A 16,362-nucleotide genomic window follows, 5' to 3' on the forward strand; every position below is an offset into this window, starting at 1 on the left:
TTTCTTTTTTGGATTTGCAGGTGGCAAAGGAGGGAAAAAGAAGAAAAACAAAAATACTACCAAGCCCCAGAAAAATAATGGTTCAACCTGGGCCAGTGTTCCCCTCCCACCCCCTCCTGTGCAGCCACTTCCAGGCACAGAGCTGGAACACTATGGGGTGGATCAGCAAGAAGCAGGGTAAATTATTTTTTTCTTTTTCTTTTGAAGAAAAATCTGTGATTTGCAGAAATGAGTCCTTTTCTATTTTTTTTTTTAATTTTGATAAGTGACAATATTATTCTGATTTGTTAAAAAAAAAAAGAAAGAGAACAACTTATTCTGTAGACTGATTCAAGGCTGTGGAGGAGGAATGTTTGAATAACTTCTCTGGATAGTGACTGAAGATGGAAACAAAAGTGACCTTGCTTCATCATCATGTAGGGCTTCAGTGCTTTCTCATGCTGAGAAGTATCTCACTTCACAGGTAGCTTAATTGAATTCTGGGATTGCATGCAGCTGATGGGACTCAGAGTGAGTAAGGATGACATAATCTGACTCTGTGTACTTTTTCACTGCTTTGATGTTTAAAAATATTAGAGCCAACAGAACAAAAAAAAAAAAAACCCACCAAATTGGATTAATTTTTGAAGATCAACCAATGGATAATAATCTTCTCATCGGCTTTTAGAAGAAATTTCACAGTTGAGGAAGGCATGCTAATTATAGGCTTTTTTTGTTATTATTCAAACAACTTTCAAGTTTCTGGAACCTTCAACATAATTTTGCATAGCTCAAACTTGTCTTCAAGGACACAAAATCACACAAGAAGTGCTAAATGAGAGGAAAGAGACATTTCCTACACAGACAACAATTACAAATTGCTTTTTATAAAGTGTAATTATGTTGTGTACCAGGTTATCAAATTCTGGAGGTAAATCAGAGTATATAAAAACATAGTTTACTGTGAGTAGCTCTTTTGGAGTCTTTGAGAGTAATTTTTCTGTCAGGGACAAATTTCTGTCTGTTTCAATACATGGATTAATCAATGTTTCCCAAGGATGAAACATTTTTAAGAATACATTGTAATAGCTTTACTGAATAAAAATACTTCAATTGTTATCTCAATTGTAAGGGGGAATTGATCATTACTACTTTCATAATTAAAGTTAGAAAAATTCCATTTTGTTTCAGTTTATACCAACTCCTTTGACTCTTATAATGAGCAATAAATGACTGTGTTAGTCAGTGAAGTTCTTCTTAAAATTAAGGCCCATTCAGGCTGTATAGTTAAAATTTCAAAGTAAAGGAAAATTAATAACCTTACTGATTGTGAGTGTTGTTGAAATCTCAAAACAAAAAGTTCATTTAATCATTGTCTTCTGTATTCTGTTATAAGAGGCTAAAATAAATTTTAAATTGTTTCACCATAAAATAATTTTGTCTTTATCGGTTTATATCCTTAAAACATATGTGCAACCGTTTCACTAAAACAATTATGCAATAGAAGGCAAACCACTTGGATTTTCTTCAGAACAATGAAATAGCATTAAAGGTAAATGGAAATACCTTATAGAGAAATCCCTCGTGGCATAGGGCTGGACTCCTCAGTTGCATAAAGCATCTGTAATTTAGCTGGAAGGAATGATGTTGGTCACCGAGACAACATTGGTTATTTAAGGAGAAGGTAATCACCAGCCTCCAGGTTCACAACCATTCAGACTTAGTTTTTTCCTCTGATTATGCCTTGAATTGCTCTTCTCTGGTTTTTGTAATATCTCATTAGCAGTGGTGGTAGCAAGACTTTGTTACATGCATTTCACCAAACACAGAAAAATTCGAAGGTTGTACTTAGAGTCTCAGTCTGGAGCTACAGTAATTTGCAACCACCTTTGGTGAAGACTGAATCTGCAATGCCCATACTTTCTGAGGATGCTTCCAATACTAATAATCCTTCTGTATTTAGGGGTTGGTCTTGTTTCTGTGCTTTTCAACATGCTAGAAGGGAAAAAAAATCACAGACTGCATTCCTTATGTTGCCTTGGACATACTAGTTTAAAAAAAAAAAAGCAACATTTTTTAAACTCTTTTATTCCCCTTGGTTTGTTTTGATTTACTCTGTGACAAGTTCAAAGTGTTTTAATTTTAGAGCAATAAAACAAGGAGGGTGGCACCTAAACAGAAACTTGTTTTTCTGTGTGTCTTCCTATAACAATTAAATTCAAATGCAAGTTTCATTGGAATGATTATCACAAAAAAACCTCAAAGCTGTTGACACCTAGTTTTGCTTACTAGAGATTAGTGCTAGTGGCCTTATAAGCACTAGTGGACTGCTGAGTTGCAAAAGATAATCCACAATACCAAGTGGCATAAAAAAACCTAAACAAACCCCTAACTTCACCTATCACAGAAAAATACACTCAGTTTTCTGTACCATCTATTTCCTAGAGGCACTAGGGTTGACATTTGCCTCCCATTTTCCATAAACTGCAGAAGGAAAAGTGAATATCTTATTCCAGCTAGCCCTGTTATACGATGTGGTAGCTTTGGGGATCTCTTAGATTCCTGTTTAACCTCAGCAAAGAGCCTGTTTATGCCAATTAAGTTTCTGTTTTCCTATAGGAGCTCCCAAACTGACATGCTCCCTTTCCAACCATTTTCAGAGAAGATGATTTTGCTTGATTTTATGTAAACTTGACAGTAAAGAAATGCTTGTTTCTTACTCATTATCTTTTACTTTGATTTTTCACTAACAATATGCATGATCTTGAGCCAACCCAGTAAAGGCAGTCAGCATATTGTCATTTGTTTTTTTCTCTTTCTTGCTATTGTTTACACCTCAAAACGGAATATTAGCTGCTGAATGTCAATATATTTGATACTTATTGTCTGTCTCTAGGAGAAGTTAAGGAAGTAGTACCTTTTACTTCAAAAAGTCCTTTCTGGTGAGTTCCAGGGAGGGAAGCTTCATTTGTTGCAACAATATGTGTAATGAAACACAGTTTTTACAGAATATGCCCTGTATCTATCACCTTTATTTTATATTTTAAAGGAACAAATCTATTAATGTAATGAATCGGGGATTTTAATAGTAAAAGATTGCTATAGAATAGTAGTGCTGACAGTACAATAAAACTTATTAGAAAAATAGAAGCTCATGTTTGTTAACCAGAACTTATTAGGGTCTTAATTATAATGAAAATACAATCAGAGGTTGCTAATGAAGTTAAGGCACTTAGATTTCAATAAGTGTACTTGAAAAAAGTGGCTTTTTCACCACATTGGATTTACTCAAAAAACAAAAAAGAACATGGATATGGCCAATAATCACTATGGTGATACCAGATGTTTCTATAGCTTTATCACTTATGTGGCATGTAGTTACTATGTAGTCTGTTAGGTTTACTTTTTCCTTTTTTTTTTTTTTTTGTTGGTTTTGGGGGGTTTTTGCTTTATTTTGTTTTTCTCTAAAATTAAGGTTAGGGCTTGTGGCTTTTCAGACACCTGACATTAAGAAGACAAAGGTTCTTGTACCTGAAATCTCGATTCTCAGTGTCCTGAACTTCAGGCTTAGGCTGCTTTCCATTTCAAACAAAATTTGGGTAAAGGTACAGTACTTTTGCAGAATCTTTTCACTGAGAAACCTCTTTACTAAGAAACCTTTTTGCTACCAAGTTGAACATTTGGGGATTTGAAGCGAGTAGGGTCAGAAGGCGAGGACATCCAGAGCTGGATTATTCATCATTGCAGAGTCACCAGGGAGTGCCTTTTTCCCCTGTCCCTTTTAAAAAAGAAGGCATTATAGCAAAGCATGAGGTTGAGAGAGCAAAAGGAAGCAAGAGGACTGCTTCACTGCACAGTTTTCACAGCATGATTTAGGATGGTCCCTTCAGCCTTGGTTGCAAATGTCCTGAGTAAATATTGTTTGGAAAGACAAATTACAGCTGGTCATATCTTAATTGTTTGCTAAGGATGAATATGTATCATGTAACATTTTCTTAAATCTTTGTGTTATGAAAATGGTAATGATCAATCACTCAACCTCTCCTAGAGGCCAGATGTTAAGAAGCAGCCTTTATTTTCACTTCTGTGCTCATATGTGTTTGAATATCTGTTTATGATTATATCTACATATATAGAGATTTAAATTTATGCAAATGTGAATTACCAGATATATCGTGCATGGACTTTTGGATTATTAAATCAGGTTGTTTTAGCTGTCCTGAATCTGTGTGTTTAAATGTAGACTACAGACTTCTGAATAAGGAAAAAGTAGTTTAGTTAATTTAAGAAATCCTTGGGTTTTGCTGAAAGTAAATGTTCTGTTCATAATACAGGTTTTGCAACTTCTCCATCTCAGTGTTCCCAGCTTTTTTATAACCTGGCTTTGCACTTGAGAAAATTGACAGTAATTCATTTTTCTTTGGGAAATTGGTAAATCCTTCCTTCCAAATCAGAAGCTTTAAAGGAGTATTTTTAAGCTGGTTTGAGAAATTAACTGTATCGTGCAATGCACTGCCTGCCTGCATTGCAGAAAAAAGGACCTTGTCAGCAGTCTTTGAAGGTGGGAAGAAGATAAAGTGACTTAGATGATGCCTGGGAAATGGCCTTTAGAGTGTGTGATGGTTTGACAGTGAAGGAGCTGTGAGAGCTTGTGGCTGTCTGGTTGTGTTTTGAGGGGGAAAAAAAAAAAAAAAGCAACTGTGTTTCCTGAGTTATTTTGGAATACACCAGAAGTTAAGAAGAAATGTGTGCTGGTGCTCAGGGGACTGATGCCAGACTGGATGTTTTGAAGATGGAAAAAGTAGACAGTTGAGATTTGAGTGGTGTGATTGTCAGCAAAGCTGCATACAACTGAAGTTGTGTTCAGATTAGGGAATTACTCTGGGGAGGTGATGCACAGGGAATGACCACAGTCACTAAGGCCTATCCACCTGGAATGATGCCAGAGTCTCTAAGGGACAGTATCCCAGGGTGATACTGTCATACAACACTGAATTGAAAGATCCTCTGATGAGTGCAGAGACTGAAAAGAATTGACTTGCTGGCAAAACTTGTGTAAGAAGTGGTAATAAAATATAAAGTTTTTGTTTCTAGCCCTGATCAGATATAGCACCACCCCTTACACCTATGGTATAAGGCAGCAAAAACCACAGACTCCTACCAGGACACCCTTTATGTCTGAAGAAAGAAGAATGTGTTATTATCCAAGAATACTCCTAGTGGTTAATCTTTCCATTTGCTTTGGGCAGGTGTGTTGAAAGTGTTCAGAAATGTAGCACTGTCTAGGTAAGTCCCAGTACAGATTGGTTAGGAGGTGGGGGTGCTGGCAGAGCTGCCACCATGTGTGCTAATGTACCTTATCAGCTGGTGCTGTGACACAACATATGCTTGGGGTCAGTGCTGCTGTGACATGGATGTATTGCACGTCATAGGAGACACCCGTGTGCAGGGTGGGAAGACCAGAATTTATGAGGAAAGTGGAGCTTTTTTTTAAGCTCCATACCAGAAACAAATGGTAAATTTATAGACAGATAAAGGGGAGGATGGAAGTAAATGGATAATGCTCTTGGGCTCATGGTGTGATTCTTGGGGATAGTGCTGTGCAGGTCCAAGAGTTGGACTTGGTGATCTTTGTGGATCAATTTCAACCCAGCTTTCTCTGGGATTCTGTGAAATAAGTGCATAAGTGCTACTACATAAAGCTTGCTCTGCCTTTTAAGAATGCTGCTATTTTCATGTCCAGGTCAATATTCATTCTGCTACATTAACGATCCTGGAAGTGAGTTAGTTCATTTTTGTTGTTGATTGTGGTGTAACATTATCTAATCACCATTAATGAATGTGATAATGGGTCAGTAATTTTTCTGTTGCATATCTTATTCAAGTTGCTTAGGTGTTGTGGGAAAAATTAAACTGACTCAGTAAGGACAATCTAGGCAATTAAGACCCTATTTTTATTAAATTTTAGAACTCACACTGTGTGCAAGATTTCCAACTGAATCAGTAATTGTGTATACCCTCTACACCTTCTACTGTGCAGCAGAGATGAGTTTCAATATACACTAAGTTTATTTGGTTTTTATTGTAGATATGACAGTGATGGTTGGTGTCCACCTTTGCCAGTTCAGACCTACCTGCATCAGGGCATGGAAGATGAGCTTGAGGAAGATGATGATCGTGTCCCCACACCTCCTGTCCGGGGAGTAGCTTCATCTCCTGCCATCTCCTTTGGGCAGCAGTCGACTGCAACTCTCACGCCTTCTCCACGAGAGGAGATGCAGCCAATGCTTCAAGCTCACCTTGATGAGTTAACAAGGGCTTACCAGTTTGATATAGCAAAGCAGACATGGTAAATGTTTGAAGGGGTCACCTCTGATCAGGGAAATGAAATAATAATATTAATAATAACAACAACAATACTTCATTCCTTTTTGACATAAATAATGACCGTATTCAACAGTGTTTCAATTGTGTTTCCAAAGAAGTAAAATGGAAGAAGAAATAGCAAAACTCTACCCACAGTTGGAAGGCCCTACACATCCATATGTGCTTTTTAAATCATAATACTTGGTAATATGCTAAATTTTGTCTGAAAACATGTAAAAACAATATTCCTCCAAAATTTTGTACTTGTTTGGCTAAGTAGTTAATACCCACCTCGTGACAGCTTTTATACACTTGTGAGTGCTCTCTTTTCAGGCTAGCAGAAGACAGGAATTTTTTAGGATTTTCAAAAATAATAAGAGTCTAAATTCCTGATTAAAAGTAATGATAGTTTCTTGGAATAGTAATGTGGCAGCTTTTACACTGTGTCACATGAGAATGAATTATTTGCATCTCTGTACTTTGAACTACCATGAGAATTTCTGATTCGTAGGAAAAACCCAGAAACAGCAGAAAGCAAGTCGTTAGTAGTTATAGGATGGATCTAGTGTTTCAGAGTGCTTTATGCCTCTTTAAAGGAAGAGCAAGCAAATACCACAGTAACATTTCCCCTGCAAAACAAACAGAAGCAGTCTCTTCAGGGACTGAGAAAGAACTTGTCAACTGCACCAGGCTGGGGACGTGGTGAAGGTCACTTGGTTCCTGGATGTTCCCTGAGCAGCAGTTGTCCTTTTCCAACTCCTCTACCCAGACAAAGCCCGCGACTCTCGGCGGAGCGGAGCAGAGCTAGTTACCGAATGGCACGCTGCCAGCAGAGGAGCAGCCTTTCTTCCCTGCTAAATAAAGCCACAAAGTTATTCAGCTTGAGCTCCCATAAATACATCAGGCAGGTAGGCAGGCAGTGCCAAACCAAAGCCAGCTGTTTTCCCTGGGCACCGTGGAAGCCTCGGGGCTTGTCTGCAATCTGCACTCGATCAACAGGGTACCCTGGTCCCGCTGCAGCGCTGCGCTGCCAAGCTCCGACCCCAGCCTGCCTGTGGGACTGACCCAAATCCCAGGCAGCAGCTAGACCTGGCCTGGTGAAGGCACTGGCTTCTGAGCCAGCACACAGATGCACACCCACACAGTGTGTGTGGCTGCTGCATTGTGCAGCTGTTACCCTTCCTACGCCCTCCAAAACTCCAAACCAGCGCAGGCGCGGATAACGGAGCAGGACGCCACACCAAAGCCTCATGCAGCTGGCAGGAAAGGTCTTGCTCCCTTTTTGGGGAAATGAAAATTGATCAGGAAGTTTCATAATGTGCTTAGGATTATACAGATTTTAATGTCGCTCTTGTGTAAAGTCACAGTAATTGAGCCTGAAAGTCTGAAAAAAAAACCAAAACAAAACAAGGACATAACCCTTTTTTCATACCTTTTGAGTATTGGCTTAAAGTGATTTTTACATACAAGTGATTTTTATTACATGGAATTTTTTAATATATTTTTGTTCTTTGGCTGGATAACGTATCATGCTAGTCAAAGTTAGTAGAAAGTCCTCCATTGTTTTGACTGGGAAGGAATATTTTTTCAGTCTTCTTTTCACAAAGTTAACCTGTCCATTGTAGAGATAGGGGAAAACTAAACAGCAAAATGAGACCTGTCAGGGTCTCAGGGTACTGTGGGTGTAGCAACTGAGAAATACAGACATCAGCCAACTAGGAATTTAAGAAAGAGCCCATTAGAGATTACTGGAAAAGTACATAATCATTATGGCCTTGATCCAGCAAATCACTTAAGTATATGCTTAACTGTGAGTACATGAGAAATTGACTTCAATTGTTCTATCACAAGCTTAACATTAAACATATACTTAAGCATTTTGCTTGATTAGGAGCTAATCACACTGTTTATTAAGGGTTAGTTAGATGGTAGTGCCCTTTAGTGCCCCAGTGTTTTGAACACAATGTCAAACACTAAAAACCTGGTGTCCAGGCAGAAAAGTGTTCAATAACTGTTAATCAGAAGGGGGTTGTATGTCAGAAAGGAAGCACTTGTTCTGGAAATTAGATTCAGAATAGGCAATAAGGTAAAACCTACAGTGAGGTGGAGAAAGTTACCAGTGGTACATAACATTTACCATGACGTTCTCATATCTGATAGACTTACATGATGAAAATTAAAAAAAAAAAAGGCTCATTGAATAAAGATAATTCATTCATGCAGGCAATAATTCAGCACAAGGTCTCCACTGAAAATGTATTATAGCTGGGAGCCAAACAGGTGACAATTGTAATTTCTTCAGTTTTACTCATGTCCAAGCAAGAGACCAGCAGAATCCTGGATCCCATCCAGAGTGCTGCCGATTCAAATCAGGTCATAGCACCTCATGTAGAGCCACCCAAGGATTCCCATGTGCCTAAGTTAGCAATTTCAAGTGTGGTACATGCTCTTGTGCCAAGGCCAGTCGTGCCTGGGTCCCCTGGCACTGCTTGCTGTGTGCCTGTTGTGCTGTGGGGACTGCTGCTCTGAAAGCTGACGGTGTTCTTTTCTCTCAGGGACCAGGCACATCAAACTCTGAATCCCATGCTTGCCTTTGGCCATTTAGCTATCCTCTGGATGCTTTTTTGTCTTCTTTTTTCTTTTTTTTTTTTTGCTTTATGTAATTGCTGCATGGAGTAATTTCACACATGCATGCCCTAATACTGCTGCAATTAAATCCATTAAACTTCTTGGAATAAAGCAAAATGAAAAGGCCTCGCTAATGATGCATTCATTGGACTTGAAAATTTCTTCTGTCCTACTGGCCATTTCCTCCTCTTTAGGGTGACTTTTGCTTCAGGCACTGCATCTGTTTAAGCGGAAGGAGTGAGATTTAACTTTGGTTCAATGTGTGATTTGCAAGGGGGAATATTGGGTGAGACACCTCTGTGCTAGGCTGGGATTCAGAATTGTGCTTTTCCATGGGTTTCCTACCTGATTTATGCAGCCTCTGTGTCTATTGCTCTTTGTCTGTGAGAAGACACTCCTCACCTTCCCCATCCTCGAGGATTTTATCTTTATTCTTTTTATTTTAGACTGGAAAGTGTGCAGGCACTCTGGTCTTAGAAGCTGCAGTGAATAACTGAACTGAATTTTCTTGAGTTTGGCCAAACCAAGCACGTTTTGTAAATGTACTTCAGGACTTGTTGAAAGGCTTGTGTTTTATTGACCATGGGCTGCAAAGTCTCATCCATTCTGATAACTTTTCCTGTTTGTTTGTGTAGGCACATCCAAAGCAATACACAACCTCCTCAGGCTCCAGTTCCTCCCCTAGGATACGTATCTGGAAACCTTATTTCAGATTTGGAAACAGATGTTCCAGACGACGATGACGATGAGGATGATATTGAAGAAGAAACTGTAGAAATCAGTAGGCCACTAAGAGGTCTAGAGCATACTCCAGGCTCCAGTATGGACAATCTAGAGAGCTCTGTAACAGGTAACCAAACACACTGACACCAACTTGTTACTACCAGTAAAAAACATCACCATTTGGACACTTTCTAAGTGAAAATTTATTCCACTCGATTTCTGTAACATTTAAAATGTTAATGCTAAACACTAAAGTTAAAGAAGGATTTGGAAATACTTTGCTTTGCTGAAAAATGATAAGGAAATTCATGAATTTTAAAAAGCTTTAAAGACTTGAAAGAAAATTCAGTTATATCCTGGCTTTCATGAAAGGTTCATTCTAGTAGAGAAGTAAGGCGGTTACATAAAAAGGAGGGGGAAGACCTCAGCTTAGCAATATATATTTCATAAATCAGTAGCAGCATAAAAATGTTATCCTAAAACACTTTTAGATATTCTGCTGGGCAAATGCTTTCTGAGATGAACACAAGGAAGTTAAGGACTTCAGAGTAAGTGTAGCTAGATTGGCACAACATTTATTTCTAGAGTAAATATTTATGTAGGAAAATGTGTATTTTGAACATACTTTGTATTGCTGAATTTAGCAATTGTTCCCTTTTAGAAAATCTGTTTAATAATTCTGACCCTCCTTCACTCACTCCTTCGTGTCCTTTGCATGCCTTGGAAAGCTACATCATCATCAAAGGGGACCTAGAAAGGGGACCTACTATAATAAATTAATGCATGGAATCTGAATTAATTGAAGTGCTGTTGGTGAAATTTAGGCAGTGAAAGACATTGTTTTTTGAAAACATGGATTCTATATGGACATCATGCACTATGTGTAAGCATCAGTGTAGTTCTCTTTAGGTTGAACCAGGGCCTCTATGTAATGTCCTGTGTCCATAATGTGAAGGTGTGCTGGAGACCCAAATATCCCCAATGTCACAGTGTTAGAGAGTTCTGCTTCAGTTTTTGATCTCAGCAGACAAACACTCATTGCTGGTTTTACCTTAAGGGAGACTTGTTTAGAACAACTTCCTACCGTAGCACCACTGATTTCCTTCTTTGTCTGGCCCTCTGAAATTCCAAGGCTTTTGCACTCATGCTTAAAGATTGCTGTTCTGAAAACACTGCAGGAATATGAGTGATGGAGCATCAATACTATAATTTTCTTCCTTTCCCTTCTTTAATGAAATAGTGTGTAGCTTAATCCCACCTTCCATGTTTTCCTTCACCCTAGAGCCAGACTGCTTGCCACTCTAATTAAGATTTAAGAATTGTATCCCTGCTGCTGCAATTTGAAATCCAGATGCAACTGAAGGACATAGAGTTAAAGTTTAAATCTCTGAATTGAGAAGGTTAACTTTTTAGTGCATGCATATGTTAACTCACTTTGCTTGAATTTCTAGAGTAATCTCCTTCAGGCTATAATTCTGCATATTTTTGCATATCTCACTAATGGCTCAGAAGCATTTCTGTTAGGAATTCACTAAGAGTTTTAGACTGTAGAACAGTAATAAATAAATTCAAAAAAACAGGTTGGTATACATTTTTCTTTTGGTAGATATTAATATGGCAATGTTTATGTATCTGTAAATCAGAAAATGAATGTTTCCACATTAGCATCTTCACCTTATAGTTTGGATCACCCTCCCTAGAGCAAATAAGGGATAGTTGTATTCCTGCTCCAATTTGAAATTTCAGTGCTTATTAAAATTGATACTTTTACGAATAACCTTCAAAATCTTGTTTAATTTTTGGAGTGTTAAATGTCTAATTACTCGATTGCTAAAGGCTTCTTGATATTTTGGAAGAAATTGGGCAGAACTTCATAATGTAGACTGGGAGTATACGTAAGGTGATTGACATGACAGTGATCTAAATATGCTTCCACTCATCACCAGAAACCATGACAGTGATCTAAATATGCTTCCACTCATCACCACCACTATCTTCATGTGGCCTCATCCAGCTGAAGTTTAAGGTTTTTCTTTTGCTGTTTCTTTTATTTGTTTAATTACTATCTGGATCATTCTTTGCCTCTGGTTCATTGCCTGGCAAGGTGTGTGCTGGCACTGCAGGAAGGGAATCTGCAGCTGGAGGGGAAGCAAAATTACAGACTGCCCCTATAGCACTTAGCCAACTTTTATACTGAATTATTAAGGAATGATAGCCTTACAGGAGTACACCCAGAGTGTTAATATAAAGGGTCTGTAAGATGGCAAAATCTCCAAATAACAAAACTACTTCTGTTCTCCTCAGTTACTATATGGGTAAAACCTTGATTTTAGAAGAGTTTGTATTGGGCCTGTTTTTTGGTTTGGTTTTCTTTTTCTTTTTTTCCTAAGGATGGAAAGGAATTGCCTATTATACTTGGGCAAATTTTGTTTTTCAAAAGAAAATTTTAATTTTTCTTTATCTGTTTCTGTTAACTCTTCCAGGCTGTGTTTAATGGTGTTAAGGAGTGTGTAGCAAATTGCTTCAGTTGTTCCCAAGCTGTTTCTCATTCTTCATTTTGATTGCTTTTAAAATACTGTAGAACAACTAAATTGTTCTTTCATGTGCTGAGAATATATAAGCTACTTCTTTTCACAGAGCCTTTGGTGACTTCAGCCAGCATTTTTCTAAGAATTCATAGATCACGTTTTCACTTCTCTAAACGTATTTGAAAAGGGAGGCAGATGAGAACAGCTGACCCAGATGAAGCAATATTTCTGTTCATTCTGAAGTGCCCTGGGAGTTCAGTGTTTGTGAGAAATCTAAATTGACATCCCCTGGACATGACTTCCTCCAAACAGAGTTGCTGTGGCGGGAGCAGGGCGAGGTTCCTCACCCTGTAGTGTTAGCAAGCCTCAGCAATGCCTCAAAGATAGCCACTTTTGGACTGAAATGGAGCTTTGTTCTTCATGGCTGAGCTGAGAACAAGGATTTCCTGCAGTGCCAAGTGTGGGATTCTCTGAGGGGAAGCACTGGCACTGCGTGAGCCAAAGCACAAACTGCTGGATCCCTCTGACACCACAGTGCTGCTCCTTTGAACTGTTTAAAAGTCAAGTTGTCTTCCAGGCCCTTGAGTTTTAGTCACAGCTAACTGAAGATGCAGACAAGGATTTAATCTGCACTATTAAGCTTTTCTCTTTGCAGGTGCCAGAGACATAATGTTGACATGTATAATAAAGTGAAAAGAAAGGAGGAGTGCACAGGAACTGTATCTTAACAGTCTCCAGATAGCACAAAGAGAATTCAAGGAGGGAGGTTTAAATTTGCACATCTGTGGGATGTAATATGAAATTAAAGCCAAGGTTTTGCTTCATTCCCAGTATGGTTTGATAGGATATTGAGTCACTGAATCTGCTTAAAAAAATAGAGAGAAAGAGCCACAAAACACTGGTAAAATTTTTCCTCACTTGACTTTTAATTCATAGTTATTTAGGATTATTTTTTGCTTTCAGAGACACAATGAAATATGTTTTTTCTTTCTCTTATGTTTAATGTTTGCCTTTATAATGAATTTCTGTGCAGAGTTATGGCATGAATGGCCACAAAGAGTCTGTTGCATTATTCTACTTTAATAGACTTAATTAATTGCATATGATGATTTTAGAAGAAATTAATTTGCTTCTCACTGAAATCACTAAGAGCAAGCCTAGGTTTCTTCAGGTCAAAGTGTTATGGTTTGGGGGTTTTCTCTGCCCTCTCCTTATCTCCTCCTCCTCCTGCAGCACCAGTGAAGCTGGTTGTGAGTTGTGTATCTTCAGTCCTGGTGCATTTTCACTGAGGGAAGAGTTTGACTCATTAACTATCATGGAAATTAGAGTAAGACCTCTTCTATCTGACTGATACAAACTGATATAAACAGAGAGTTATTCTTGTAAACAGTGCCTCAACAAATGGGTTACATTTTTTTTTTCTCAATAGAATTATATAGATCTAAATCATAAAAATCTCTTCAGATTGTGTAGCTCAGCAAGGAAGAATATCCCTTATTTGACATGTTTTGGTCTTGATTAAAAGACTCACTGATCACTGTCTGTATGGAAAAAGTTGATCATTCACTGTGTCTGTGCACAAATGGAATAATTCCTGAAAACTGCACAATATCATTTTCATGAGCCATATTTTACCATGGCTCAGCTCAATATTTGTATTGATTTGCTTAGGGATACCTATTGCAAAAGATTCTGGTTTATAAGCAGTTAGACAGATTGCATTTAATAGGAAGAATGTGCTTCATGGATTAAATATGTGCTCAGAAAATAGGAAACTGCTACTTTTTGTATCTCATAAAAATGGTAATGCAACAATTAGCAGGGTCATATTATAAAGCACAGACTTTACTCTAGCTTAATGGATCTAGGGATATGCATTCATCAGCAACGATAGATTTAGCATAAAATGACATGTAAATGAATTGATGACTGATCATAAATTAATTTTAGTGCTGAAGAAGTAATAGAGACACAGCAAGTTGCCACTTTATCATAGTATTTTACTGCTCAGCAACATTTGAGCAACTACTTAATGTTCTGTGCGCATTTCTTTTCTAACAGCTTGAATAAATTTGAGATTTTTTTGTGCCTTTCAGCAATATGGAAACAAAAAAAAAATCTAAAAGGATGGAATGCAAACAGAAATAAATTTGGCTAAGTGACATAAATTCATTTTTCATTAGATGTTTATGAAGGTCATTAATTATCATTGGACCTGTGAAGTGCTGAATATCTATGTATGGTTTTTTCCTCCTTTTTTTAGTGTTTTCTGCCCAAAAATAAAACATTTAAAACCTAGAGGCTTATTGCAGGTGTACGCATTTAAATATATGGGCATTTATGGTGGAGGAAAGTAAAAAACAAAGTCTAGCTTTTGGAAGTGTGATCATATTTAGATTCTGCATTCAAACACTTCTGTTATTCTTCCTTATTTTGGTGGTTCAATGACTATTGTCCCTTCTATTCCATCACTTCCACCAAAATCAGTGGGCATTCTTGTTGTGTAATCATGACAGTGGTCAGATATATCCAAGAGAAGATAATATCTTCCTCCTGTACAAAGACTGAGAGAATTCTGTAACTGATTTCAGCTGAAGTAGCATCAGTGCCCAAGGATGTCACCCACACTTCAGAAACCTAAGCAGCCTATCCCTGTTCCATTCAAAAACTACAGAGGAGCAGGGGCTTAGCATTAATATGTGCTGGATAGTCTTGTAGAGGAAAACACATGAAGTAAGCACATAGAGGCTGGTAGATGCAGAAAAGTATCTAATGGAATTCTCAGAAGTGCCAGGCTTGTTGTGAGCAGCTTTTATTTCACAGGTGCATTAGACTTTTTTTATTATTATTTTTAAGTAAAGCAACAGTACACTTTACCAAAAAAAAAAAAAAAAAAAAAGCATTATTATTGCAAGCAAAATGCCACTAAAAGCAGTAGCATGCAGTCTACTGGAAGCTGGCACCTCTGTTCTCCTCACCTTTCCCTGAGAGCAAAGAAGCTTTCTGTTTGCATTAGCACCAAGAGATATTTTATGGAGCAAGAAAACAGAGTTCAACTTTTCACAGAGCTGATTTTGTTCTGCATAAAGCATTTACTGCTGCTGTCAGCAAGAGTAAAATTTACAGTTGCCAGAAAGCGTAAAAACTCAAATGTACTCTTGGAAAGCACATAGTGAGCTGCATGTAAAGGAGACACTAAAAGCCTGTTTCATCCCATTTCAAAATGCACAGTTGATCTGAAAGGAATGTCAGCATCTCTTATTCTGCCTTTATTCAGAGAAAAACAAATGTGCATCTGATTTGGAAAGCAAGAGGCCAGTGGATGCCTTTAAACAAGCAGTCACCACGTGTGCTGTGTTAACACAGCTGTGTGGTGGCCTGAGGTGCCCAGGCTGGGCTCCAGCACTCCCATGCCTTCTGGGCAATGTCTACACCTCTGCAGGTCAGAGCAAAATGGGATTTACTGCTGCAGGTTTGGCTGGGGAGAAGGAATTGTTTATGCAGGAAGCTGAACAGCTCAGGAATCAGGAGAAATAATGTAGAGGTTTCGCCTTGAGCTCCCCATATCACACATATCCTGTGTCACACACAGCTGTGGGTGCTGAACGTGTCTCAGGGTGTTTTGCTGATTTCAGCAGTTAGAAGAAGCTTCTATATAAAAAAAAGTTGCTTCCAGCAACCAGAAGTAACATAGAATGGTTTGGACTAGGAGGGACTTTTAGAGGTCATCTTGTTCTAAGCCCCCTACCATGGACAGGGACACTTTCTTCTAGACCAGGTTGCTCAAGCCCCATCCAGCCTGGCCTTGAACACTTCCAGGACTGGGACATCCACAGCTTCTTTGGGCAACCTGTCCCAGTACTTTGCCACCCTCATGGTAAGGAATTTCTTCCTTATATATAATATAAACCTTCTCTCAATTTGAAAATATTTCTTCTTGTCCTGTCACTGCAGGCCTTATCAGAAAGCCTCTTTCTGCCTTTGTAGTGACCCCACTTTGTATGTTGCAATGCTGCAGGAAGATCTCCCTGGAGCCCTCTCTTCTCCAGGCTGCAGAGAACAATCCCAGTTGTCCCAGCCTGTCCTCACAGAAGAGGGGTTCCAACACTAATCGTTGTTGTGGCTCCTCTCTGGGTGC

The 16,362-nt window shown here is 38.4% G+C and overlaps 1 protein-coding gene across 19 annotated transcripts in view; it reads left to right on the top strand.

Moving 5' to 3' along the window:
- Positions 1–16,362, top strand: part of ROBO2 (roundabout guidance receptor 2) — a 1,034,237-nt gene that overhangs the window by 990,145 nt on the left and 27,730 nt on the right. For all 19 annotated transcript variants that reach the window (XM_077174511.1, XM_077174512.1, XM_077174513.1 and 16 more), the window contains 3 exons: positions 21–177; positions 6,068–6,328; positions 9,609–9,823. In XM_077174511.1, coding sequence (XP_077030626.1) covers positions 21–177; positions 6,068–6,328; positions 9,609–9,823 — 633 coding nt within the window. The remainder of the gene's footprint in view (positions 1–20; positions 178–6,067; positions 6,329–9,608; positions 9,824–16,362) is intronic.

Source organism: Agelaius phoeniceus, chromosome 2 (genome assembly GCF_051311805.1).
Source record: "Agelaius phoeniceus isolate bAgePho1 chromosome 2, bAgePho1.hap1, whole genome shotgun sequence".
NCBI classification, from domain to species: domain Eukaryota; kingdom Metazoa; phylum Chordata; class Aves; order Passeriformes; family Icteridae; genus Agelaius; species Agelaius phoeniceus.